Source organism: Puma concolor, chromosome B1 (genome assembly GCF_028749965.1).
Source record: "Puma concolor isolate L17-30 chromosome B1, mPumCon1.1.hap2, whole genome shotgun sequence".
Taxonomy (NCBI): domain Eukaryota; kingdom Metazoa; phylum Chordata; class Mammalia; order Carnivora; family Felidae; genus Puma; species Puma concolor.
Window position 1 is genome coordinate 40,154,694 of NC_141670.1, and position 12,471 is coordinate 40,167,164.

The following is a 12,471-nucleotide window of genomic DNA, read 5'->3' on the forward strand; positions in this document are numbered from 1 at the left end:
GGTGCCAGACCTCGAGACACCAGATACCGCCCACCCGCAGGTCTCCGGGAGAGGAACGGAAGAACACCGTGCCGTAACTCAGCAACTAGAGGCTCCAGCGCATGCCCCCTAGCTTAACAAGAGTCACGCTAGAGCCCGCAAGCGTGGAAATCCACTTCTCCACATTTTGGAGGTGACCTGGAAAAGTCGGTACCAAAACACTGGGTCCTCAAAGAACGAAGGGGCTGGAAGGTCAATGAGAGCGGACCGGAAGAGGGTGCTCGTAAAACCCGGGAAATAATTCCGGATGCGCCAACCCCGACATGCGCAGAAGCCTCCCCTGCGACGGCGGTGGCGGCGGCGGCGGCGGCGGTTGAGTCTCCAGAGCCGGAAGGTACGGCCTGAGCGGCCGGCTGCCTGACGCCTCCTGGGTCATGTCGGCCCAGGGGGACTGCGAGTTCCTGGTGCAGCGAGCCCGGGAACTGGTGCAGCAGGACCTGTGGGCAGCCAAGGCTTGGCTGATCACAGCCCGCAGCCTCTACCCCGCCGACTTTAACATCCAGGTGAGGTCAGGCCCGTGCATGCGGCAGCATCCGTGAAGGTGTGAGTGCTTCGCCGCGCCGGGGCTGCCCTGGCCGCGAGCTGCTCCCGCCCGCCTCGGGGGCCGGACCGCCCCGCTCCCTCTCGTCCCACTTCTCTCCACCTCCCCCGCCCTGCTCTCCGACGCCCTCACACGCCTCCTCCCCTTCGAGGCCAGCACCTGGAGACACCGGGGATCCCGCTCGAGGTTGGAGTGACTGGAAGTGTGGGGGTGCTGTGCTGCTCGGTGGCCCGAACGGTGGCCTCGGCCTTGGGAGAGGCCTTTCGCTCCCTCGTTCATCATCATGGCAGCCATTTGTTTAGTGCCTGCTACTTTTGAGACATTATTCCCCAATCTTGGGAGCCGAAGGGCCCTAGGGTCGCACTCCTAAGCGCCGTGGCCCTGCGTCACCACGTGATGCTTTACTATCAGGCCCTCCCGAGTTGGGGGTGCCCAGTGAAGGCCAAGTAGCGCTGCGCGCGGTGAGCCAGGACCGGCCCCGGGCGGAGGTTGTGACCTCTGAGTCTGATCTGTGTTGCAGTATGAGATGTACACCATCGAGCGGAATGCGGAGAGGACTGCCACCGCCGGGAGACTGCTGTACGACATGTGAGTGGGGATGCTGGACTTCAAGCTTGCACTGCCCTGGATCTTTCACGGAGGTTTTGTTTGTGTGTGAAAGTGGGAGTTGGGGGAAGATCTTCAAGTTCATCTACGTCTCTGGTATCTAAAGCTTACGTAGTCGTGAGTCTAGGCCTTCAGTTAACTGCTGACATGCTTTCTGCAGAGAAATCTTCCGTTTTATTCTTGTTAAAACTTTTCTTTCTATAATTCATTTTATTTTGGAAATAATACATGTTCTTTGCAGAAGTTCAGACAATACTGAAGTATAGAGAATGACAAGTGAAGGTCCCTACAACTCAACCTGAGTTAAGTTTTGGGTGTCTCTGTATACATGCATACACAGTACAGAAGACATAAAAGTATTTGTGGGGAAGGGTTACAAAAGTGAGATCATACTACTTATATCATGCTGCAGCTTGCTTTCTTCACCCACTTTAATGGAGGGATGCTTTCTCAGGATGTAGAGCTCTTTTTCATATTTGCATAAGGTTTCATAACATTGGTGGACATTTAGATACTTTCCAGTTATTTGAGATTGTATTCAGTGTCAGTAAGGAATTTTGAACCCATATTGTGGTGTTTTTCTATAGAGTAGATTCTTAAACATTGATTTTCACAGTCAAGGGTGTAGTATTTTATATGTTGATACACTAGCAAATCACTCTCCAAAAAATACTATTCCACTTTACATTTCTACCAACAATGTATAAGAGTGTCCATTTTCCCACACATTTGCCAACATTGTATGTTATCAGTCTTTCAGATTTTAATTTTTGCCATTGTGATGGAAAGTGGTATGTTGCTTTTTTAAAAAAATTGTGTTCATTGTATTACTAATAAGACTGAGTAGCTTTTTAAGTGTTCTCTTTGCATTCTTTCTGTGATTTGCCTTTGCCCACTTTTGGGTAGTTGTTTGGTTTTGGTTTTGGGGTTTTTTTTTTTTAGTCCCTTTTTCTTGTTGATGTTTACAAATGCTTTATATATTATGGTCGTTTGTCTTTTCACTTATAAAAACTCTAAAGACTGTTGTGATTAACTTCATTTTCCTTAGTTTTTATTTTATATTTTTATTTTGCTTTGTTTTGTTACATCTACATATTTACTTGGAATAAAGAAAAATGTGTTTTTCTCTATATGCTAATCTTATTTTCTTTTTTGAATACTATATAGAATCTGACATTTTAATTTAATGCATTCATTTTAAAAATAGGTTTGTGAATTTCCCAGATCAGCCGGTGGTGTGGAGAGAAATCAGCATTATTACATCAGCATTAAGGAATGATTCACAGGATAAACAAACCCAATTTTTAAGAAGTAAGAATGGAGTGATAACTTAATGGGTGTATAAATTACCATTTCTGGACTACTAAGTTATATATGGTAACTCACATCTGTAGTATTGGTACCCACATGTATATTTTGCTCGACAACTGAAGTTTGTACAAATGGTGTCACTTGGTCTCTTGAGCATTTGCTTAGAAACCCATAAGCTTCCTTAAAGGGTGCAAATTTATCAGTTAGCCCAGGGAATTGAATATATTTTTAACAGGTTTTGCAGTGATCAGAAAGCATCTATAGATTAAGCATATCTCCACAAAATGGGAGAGAAACTTTTAGCAATTTATGACCTTTCTTGTTAACCCTCACTTTGCGTTGATTGCTATAGCCAAAGATTTCAAATTCTGGATAAAACAGAAAGTAGGTAGTTAAGGTCATTTCAGCATAAACAAGTGCATCCTCTTTATCTCAGCCAACAGCAAGCACTATTGTGACCCTTCACATAAGCCATTCTTGTCTCCTGGATCCAATAAGGCCTCCAAGGGTTTTAGGGTCATTCAGCAAACATCTGTGTCCATTACCATCTAACCCAAAAGCCTTCTAGGTTGTAGGTGAAACTCAGTTATTCTAAATGTAGTATTTATTGTTCTGTACATGAAAATGCCTTACTTCCATATTAGTTTCAAGATTTTCTTTCTGAAAGAAACTTTTTAAAGTAAAATGTGTTGTGCACAGGTTTGTTTGAAACTCTCCCTGGTCGAGTCCAGTGCGAAATGTTACTAAAGGTAACGGAACAATGCTTCAACACATTGGAACGATCAGAAATGTTGCTTCTGCTTTTGAGACGCTTCCCTGAAACAGTGGTACAGCATGGGGTATGATTTGATCATTTCCTTTTTCTTAAGAGAAAATAAAATTGATCAACACATTCATCAGTTGGGTTAAAAGCAATAGTGTGTATTATTTTAGAGCAGAAATTCTGAAGAGCACTAGGTAAGATTGAATATAAGAAATCTTTGTCAGGGGCACCTGGGTGGCGCAGTCGGTTAAGCGGCCGACTTCAGCCAGGTCACGATCTCGCGGTCCGTGAGTTCGAGCCCCGCGTCGGGCTCGGGCTCCGGGCTGATGGCTTGGAGCCTGGAGCCTGTTTCCGATTCTGTGTCTCCCTCTCTCTCTGCCCCTCCCCCGTTCATGCTCTGTCTCTCTCTGTCCCAAAAATAAATAAACGTTGAAAAAAAAAATTAAAAAAAAAAAAAAAGAAATCTTTGTCAGTAAAGCTAAAAGTATGTCACTGTTATCAAACTTTATAAATTTCCAGTAGAAGTTGTCCTGTTGGTGTAAGGAAACAGCCAGCTTTGACAGTGCTGTTTATTTGCAGTCTGTAAAGTACAGTAAAATTATTTTAAAAATCCTACTCCGTTGTAGTCAAGAACATGTTTGAATTTAAATGAGAGCCATAGTCTGTAGTCTTTTTTTTTTTTCAACATTTATTTATTTTTGGGACAGAGAGAGACAGAGCATGAACGGGGGAGGGGCAGAGAGAGAGGGAGACACAGAATCGGAAACAGGCTCCAGGCTCTGAGCCATCAGCCCAGAGCCTGACGCGGGGCTCAAACTCACGGACCGCGAGATCGTGACCTGGCTGAGGTCGGACGCTTAACCGACTGCGCCACCCAGGCGCCCCCATAGTCTGTAGTCTTAACAGGCATGTTTCTCATGTACTTTTCCCTCAATTACTTATATCTGTAATAATTATTGAATGCTATTGGCAGGCATTGGTAAGTGTTCGGTATCTCCTGTACTTCCCAGACCCTTTGAGGTAGATAGTATCTGACTATACAGATGAAGAAACTGAATCTTAAATATGTTAGTAATTTCCATAGCCATCAAATGGAAGAGTCAGGATTCAAATCACTAACTCTTAATTCCAGCTCTGTTGCCTATTCTTTCCCACACCATTTTTCAAGCTTTGGCCCCAGTTAACCTTTTCTGTACCTCCCTATATTAGTTGCCTAGGGCTGCTATAACAAAGTACCAGAAAACTGAGTGGCTTAAGACAACAGAAATTTATTCTCTCACAGTTCTGGAAGCTGAAAGTTCAAAAAAGCAAGGTGTGGGCAGGGCCATGCTCCCTTTAAAGGCTCTAGGGAAGAATGCTTCCTACTTTTCCTAGCTTCTGGTGGTCACCAGCAGTCTGTCATTTCTTGGCTTGCAGCTACATCATTTCAGTGTCTGCCTCTGTTGTCATATGGCCTCCTTCCCTGTGTGTCTTCCCTGTGTTCCTGTGTCTTCACATGACCTTGTAAAGATTGTAGTCATTGGATTTAGGGCCTGTCCTAACCTAGTATGCCTTCATCTTAACTAATTGCATCTACAAAGACCTTATTTTTTTTTTATAGCATAAAATATATGTAAGGTCAATGCTGAGTGGAGGTGGACATGAATTTTGGGAGGATGCTATTCAACCCAATACATTCTTTAATCATTACTCAACTTTTAACTGTTTGTATTATATTATCTTTTACATTGTTCTACCCCTACCCCAAGCATCCCCAAGTGACCCCAAGGAGATAACACAGACACCTTGTTGGGTTTTGATAAGCTAACATTCTACTATGCTAGGAAATACATAGTAGAAAGTAATGGAAAGGTGGCCTTAAAAGTCAGACAGTTGTGGGACACCTGGGTGCTCATTCCATTAGGCATCTGACTCTTAATTGTGGCTGGGGTCATGATCTCATGGTTCTTGTGGGTTTGAGCCCTGCATCAGGCTCTGTGCTGATGATGTGGAGTCTGCTTGGGATTCTGTCTCTTTCCCTGTCTCCGGCCCTCCCCTGCTCACACTGTTTCTTTATCTCTGTCAAAAATTAAAAAAAAAAGTCAAACAGTTGTGTCTAGCCTAGCCTAGGCTGTATGATTGCCTACTTGTGACAACTCTTGAAAGTGATAAGGTTTGCCAACATAATATATCTTGATGCAGAGAATAGTTTCTGTGTTTGGTACAAAATCTATTATTCTAATCAGTTCCAACCCTTCCTTTAAGTTTCTGTAGACATTTAATTTTCATTTTAATTTTGCTAGTTCAGAGGAGCATAACCAAGCCAAAGTAGTTGTTGATCAGGTGAATTTAGGGTTTCCTTCTGGGCTGTGTTGCTGATGTATCCTTTTGTTTTCTAGTCTTTAAAATGAGAATATTTGTTTCCTGGGGAAGTTTGCATATACAGACTGTGTGGTAAATTTTAAAAGCCATTTCTTTATGTAATTCTGACATCTTAAACTGTAGCGCATTTAAATGACTAATTGTATTTTGAAACAGGTTGGCCTTGGGGAAGCACTATTAGAGGCTGAAACTATTGAAGAACAAGAATCTCCTGTTAACTGCTTTAGAAAATTATTTGGTAAGAAAAATTGTATTTTGTACTAATTCTTTGCAGTGAGTAGAATATGCTGGAGTAAGTATCATTTTAGTGATAAGGTCATTTGTGGAAAGCAAAAGAACGTTTCATATTATGAAATTTAAATCCTGGTTTATTTTTTTAGTCCAGAAAGCATTTTAAACAACTTCTAAATTTTTATTGTCATATTTGATACCTCCAAAAGAATATGTACAACCATATATTCAAGTATGAAGCATAATAATAAACATCTGAATTGTCACTAGTTCAAGAACTAGACCAGTACCCATAATGTAGAATCTGCCTGTGTGTTTCCTTGCTAGCTCCAGCCACTAGTACCCTGTGCACTGTAAATTTTAAATAAATGTGCCATAAGGGGGTTGTTCCCCTATATATTTTAAGTAATTACATTAAGTAAAGTCTAAAACAAATTCTGTTTTTCTCACAATTGTAGGGTAGACAGACAACTTAATCGTTTTTTTATTTTTCCCCTTGAACAGTTTGTGATGTTCTTCCACTAATAATTAACAACCATGATGTTCGATTGCCTGCCAATTTATTATATAAGTACTTGAACAAAGCAGCTGAATTTTATATCAATTACGTCACTAGGTCTACTCAGATAGAGAGTCAGCACCAAGGTAAGTGAAAATATCCTGCAGTTTTATTTATACAGACTTTAGTAAATTGCAAACTCAGAAATCCCTCATCATTCTGATTATTCTCTGGATACACACCAGTTTGATAGTGTTTCTAAAAGATGGTTCCTGGAAAAAAAATACTACAGGTAAGAGAAAAAACTTTTCTGGAACCAGTTTTACCATTTGACTGAAACAGTCAACTTGCTGAACTATGATGTGAGTGCACCAAGCTTCATACGTGTACCACAGCTTGAAAGTCATTTTCTGCTATACCCGTGGCCAGTTGTGGGTCTTTAAACAAAGCACATAATGTGTTTGGATTCTGTGCTCTTGTCTTTTGAATGGGGATTCTTTTTCTTTCTCTGTCAGGTATCACATACATAGTAAGTAGTAAGATTAATTGTAGACTACTCTTCTCATTTCTCAGGTGCCCAAGAATCATCTGATTTAATGTCACCTAGCAAACGGAGCTCTCAGAAGTACATAATAGAAGGGCTGACTGAAAAATCATCCCAGATTGTGGACCCTTGGGAGAGGTTGTTTAAGATTTTAAATGTTGTTGGAATGAGATGTGAATGGCAGATGGATAAAGGAAGACGGTAAAACATTGTTCATTTCTAGAATTGCTTAGCAAGTCTTCTGATACCATGTTCTCAAGATCTTTAAAAACAAAATCACATTCTTAAAAAGTGTATAATGCATAGGTATACTTTTGTTTGGGCAAATTCTGTAACCATGGTATTTATGCAAAAGAGGGTGGTTTTTCACTTTATTAAAAGATTCGCAATGAAAGTGTGAACTCTTAAGAAGATGTTGAGGTTGAAGCATTCCTTCGCATTCAGAGGAAACAATAGCTATTTTGTTGTGTCTGTGTCCTGAAATAGTGATCTGATTATTGCTCTAATTCAGAAGGGGAATTTCAAATGCCTGCTGCTACATTTGGCAAATGTAATGCTTCTGTTAGGGCTTTTCTCTAGACCTTTTGCTGTCAAGCCCAGAGTAATTAATTTTTGTCATCCTTCATCTTTCAGAAGCTATGGTGATATTTTGCATAGAATGAAGGATCTCTGCAGATACATGACCAACTTTGATAATGAAGCTCATGCAAAATATAAAAACCAAGTGGTTTATTCCACTATGTTGGTCTTCTTTAAGAATGCATTCCAGTATGTCAACAGCATACAACCATCTCTGTTCCAAGGTTGGTTTAAGAATTTTAGAGTCTCCCAAAATACTGACTTTGGCTAGGATGATGAAAGATGAAAATGTTAACCTTAACATTGTTCTTAGATGCAAATAACTGCGGGGTAACACCAGGGCTTTCTTTTAGTTGTTGGTAGTTTTTATGTAAGTGTGTTTTCATTTACAGTTTCTATATTAAAGGATATAGTGGTACCGTGAAACTAAATACAGATATTCAGTGCCTCTGTTTTTAAAAAGCAGCAGATGTAGCAAAGTGTTAAAGTAGATTTCACAAAGACTTTGCAGTAGACAGAGATTTTTTAAGGAATATATTTGCATATAAATTCATATAAAACATGAAAAATAGAAAAATAAGAGCATGAAATCACCTACCCATCCAATATAACTACTCTCATTTTTGTGTATTGCCTTATAGCCTTTCATATATTTAGATATTGTTTGGAATTTGTAGCTATAATGTATTGTACATATAATACACTTTTAGTGTTTTTTGCTAATTTTATGATTCATGATAGCTATAAAAAATTTCTAGATAAGTAAGAACAAATAACAAAGAAGGAACTTTGATTTATAATCTGTCATTGAGAGAGAACCTTTATTAACTATTTGGTGTATATCTGTATAGTCTTTTTTCTTATTCTTGTACACTTGTTTGTCTACCTAACTGGGATAACACTGAACATACTTTTTAATGACCTGTATTTACAGCTGAGTAAACTTCTACCTGATATTGTTTTCTTTTCCTTGCCGCATTTTTAAGTGTTGGTGTTTCCCCCCATCCATAGGTCCTAATGCCCCAAGCCAAGTTCCACTGGTTCTTCTTGAGGATGTATCAAATGTGTATGGTGATGTAGAAATTGATCGTAACAAACATATACATAAAAAGAGGAAACTAGCTGAGGGAAGAGAAAAAACCATGGTAATCCTTTCAGATATGATTATTAACAGATTATATGTTTATGGTTTGCTGGAAATGAGTCTGTAAAATATAGCTTTGGAGCTGAATTGATAAAATTGTTGGGGCTTTTCGTCATAATTACCGTATAAATCAGCGGTTCTCAACTAAAGTGATTTTGCTGCCCTCCCCCTCCCCCCGGACATATGGCAGTGTCTGGGGACATTTTTTTATTTCCACGGCTTGGTGTGGAGGAATTGCTATTAATATCTACCATGTAGAGGCCAGAGATGCCGCTAACCATGCCAGAGTGACCAGGACAGGCCCACGACAAAGAGTTGTCCAGCCTAAAAGGCAAATGTTGAGAAACCCTGGTATAAGTTAATTCTACCTCTTTTGACGGCATGATATCAAATGTAAAAAGCAAAGGCAAATGAACTGCATTGAACGTCTAGACAGAGTGCTATGCTGAGTCCTGGCCTCAGAATGGAAAGTGCTGAGGTGTTCCAGCTAGGAAGTAATTACAACCCAAGGGGACATGTCAGAAAGGTTTCATGAAGGAGGTCAGCATTTGAAATCAGCCTTGAAGGATGTATAGCATTTTGTCATTTGCAATTGGGGGGTGAAATTTGTGAAGAGTAGACAGTTTGCACAAGATGCAAGAGGCCGGAGAATGTGAAGAACCACTGGTCTTCTGATTAGGCCAGGCAGCAGGCCTGGACGGGACAGTGATTTCTAAATTTAATTTTAATGCAGAGGAATCCTTTCAAGAAAAGCTTTAGTGGAGGCCCAGTGGAGATGCTTTAGGTCAGGAGTCAGCGAACTTTCTCTGTAAAGGGCCAGGTAATAAGTAGGTTAGGCTTTAGAGGCTCAACGGTCTCTACTGCAGCTAGCTACTCAGCTCTGCTGTTACAATACAAAAAAACAGCGATAGACAATAGTAAACAAATGAAGTGGCCGTGTTCTAATAAAACTTTATTTACTAAAGGAGCATTTGACCTGCAGGTCACAGTTTGCTAATCCCTGCTCCAGGTGAATACCTCAGGGGAGCCCAGAGTTTCACCTACTTCCTGTCCCCTCTCCTCCTTTCAGTCCCCTCACTACTTCTTCAGCCCCTAAATAACATTTACTGGACCGGGGCATGAGGAGATAATGTGCCTTAAGATCAGTTTAATCTGGGTGCCTGGGTGGCTCAGTTAGTTGAGCGTCTGACTTCAGTTTAGGTCACAATCTCACAGTTTGTGAGTTCGAGCCCCACATTGGGCTCTGCGCTGACAGAGCCTAGAGCTTGCTTTGGATTCTGTGTCTCCCTTTCTCTCCACCCCTTCTCTGCTCACACTCTGACACTCTCTCTCTCTCAAGAAATTTTTTTTTAATTTTTAAAAAAATGTCAGTTTAATCTGATGTTTTTATAGATTGTATGAGATAGAATGGAGCAGGGAAGACCAAGCCTTCTGAAGGCTTTTAAGGTTATTAAACCTTATGGTAAATTCATTTGTTTCCTCCCACAGAAAAATGCACACATTTACTGTTCTACAAATAATTTCAGAGGTTGAGAGATGCTTTGAAATCCAACCCTGAACCCCACTTTGAGAACTCTGTGCCAATCAGAATTTCCTGGATGCCCTCTGAGTCATGCTTTAAAAAGAGGCTGCTAGGTACCTACTCTTTCCTTCTTTGCTGACATTCCCAGGAGGGATAACTCGTTCACTCTCCCTTTTGGTTTCCATGAGTGCGTGGTTTATCCGGGTGTGTCACGTTAAGACCACAGATACCTGCCATGTAATAATAGGTTGTAGTAATACTGGTTTTAGCTAAAAGCAATGACATGTCCCATATAAATCAGTATAAATAACATGGCTCTCAGTCTGTTTCTCCATCTCTACCACTTCCTCCCTGTCCAAGGCATCCCAGTCTTTCGTATATCATCAGGATCATCCTCTTCCTGCTTGCCCTCTTGCTCCCTGCCAACTCTCTTCTCTACCCAGCAGGCTTAGTGACGTTTTAAAGACATGAAGCAGACATCACTCTTTTACCACCTCTAGTGGCTTCCCATCATGCTCAGAATAAAAGCCAAACTCTTCACTTTGGCTTTAAGGCAGTTACTGATCAGGCCTTTGCATCCTCCAGTGCTCTGAGCCCCTTCCTACCCCTGGAACTCTGCCCCTGGGCTGTGCTCTAGGGTTGGAGTACTTCTCTCTGGCAGGCTGTGTGCTAGTCTCTTAGCTGTAGGCCCAGACTTTTGTCCCTCTGCAGCCTCCTTAAACCCTCTGGCCCTCTGGTTCCTCCTGTTTTTCACCTGTCATGTGTCACCTGGCAGGCCCTGCTCTCATACTGTGGCTCTCCAGCCAATCTGTGTTTCCATCTATTTTTGTTTTTACTCTCCTGATTTCTTCCTGGTTTTCATTCTGTGCCACAGTCTGCACCCCCCCAACCCCCCTCCTTCCCTGCCAGGTCTGTGTGTGCCATCACAGCAGAGGACATATCTGATGGCCCAAAGTTCAGCTTATCAGCTCATCTTGTTGTAGTGTTTTGTTTCTTTTAATAACCGTCAAAAAATTGGGAGATTTCTCACAACAGTATCTGATACACTGGCCCCTAATGCTGGCACATATTTGGAGCGGGGCAGAGGCTGCCCACCTGAGATGGGTGTGCATTCTCCACCCAGCTGAATTCCTTGGCTCATGTGACATGTCAGGTGGCTGGAGCTGGGGGCTGTCCTCTCCCACGGGCAATAAGTTCTCCACCCGCACACATTTGTGTGTGTTCCCTGTAGTCAGGATTCTTGCTTACAGCATTCCCTCGGAACTTCAGAGGCTCCTTTTGCATTTCGAAAGTAATTTCTCTAAATTCTAGAAACTGTTTAGAACTCCATACTATTCCCACCACATCTGAGGTCCCTTCCATAAACTCCCGATCTCATTTTGAGGCAGGAATGTTTTCTCTAAGTTGCAACACCAGTGCCTACCCCATTCATATCAGTGTATCTTATTAGATTGGCAACATGTGGCAAGGAGCTGGACCCTGAAAAAATAAGATGCCTAGCAGGTTTTGATTGTGAAAGGGATGGGGTATGTGTCATTACTGAGGGAGGATAAGAATGTGGCAGCTAAATAGAGTGGGTAGGGAGGGTCCCCAAGCATCAGGAGTAGCAGGAGGATACTAAGTCTGAGGGGAAGAAAGGTGGGAGTGAAGGACTTGTTTTTTCTGAGATTAGCTTGAGGAATTGAGTTTTTAGCTAAAATATTTGTACATATTTTTAAATGATCTTAGTGATTTAAAAATTTGCAGGGAGAATTTAATTTGGGTCATTAAGTTGGCAAAATAACCTAGATAGAATAAAAGAGTCAAGAAATTCTCAGCAAAATAAAATTAAATGGAGCTGTTTTATCTTTACTGTTTTTTGGCAAAATGTCTAACCATGCTCACTGGCACTTACAACACTTACAACACTTACAACAAGCAATTCTCTGAGACCTCTCTTTTCTTTGGCTAAATATTTCTTGAGATGAAGAACAAGAAACGTAGAACTCTTTTGTAAAATACAGAAGGCATTAATAGATAAGTAATTCCTGGCCGACACCTTGCATTGGGGGAGCAGAGCCAAAGAGAGGGGTGGCCACAGGAGAAGATATATCTAGGGAACAAAAAAATAAGTAACTCATTTCTCTCAATTCTTAGGGCATTTGGGCTTTAATTTTATTCCACGACATGACAAACTTATTTGGAAGCAAATTAAATGATGTCACATATTGGGGGGGAAAGTAAACTATAAAACAGATGCTACTTAAGCTTTATCTCTGAATATAAAAATCTGATTTGGGGCTTTTATAACACTGATAATGTTTTTAAACTGTTGGAGCTTTACTTGAAAGC

General features: G+C 41.2%; 1 protein-coding gene across 4 annotated transcripts in view; it reads left to right on the plus strand.

The window, feature by feature from the left end:
• The first annotated feature begins 325 nt into the window (after positions 1-325).
• INTS10 (integrator complex subunit 10) overlaps positions 326-12,471 on the plus strand; it is a 32,906-nt gene continuing 20,760 nt past the window's right edge. The window contains exons 1-9 of one of the 4 annotated variants that reach the window (XM_025922346.2): positions 326-542; positions 1,101-1,168; positions 2,394-2,497; positions 3,197-3,336; positions 5,778-5,859; positions 6,357-6,497; positions 6,925-7,096; positions 7,529-7,698; positions 8,486-8,619. In XM_025922346.2, the coding sequence (XP_025778131.1) occupies positions 414-542; positions 1,101-1,168; positions 2,394-2,497; positions 3,197-3,336; positions 5,778-5,859; positions 6,357-6,497; positions 6,925-7,096; positions 7,529-7,698; positions 8,486-8,619 (1,140 nt within the window). In that variant the 5' untranslated portion in view covers positions 326-413. The other 3 variants (XM_025922350.2, XM_086703549.1, XM_086703550.1) reach the window with 3 other exon arrangements.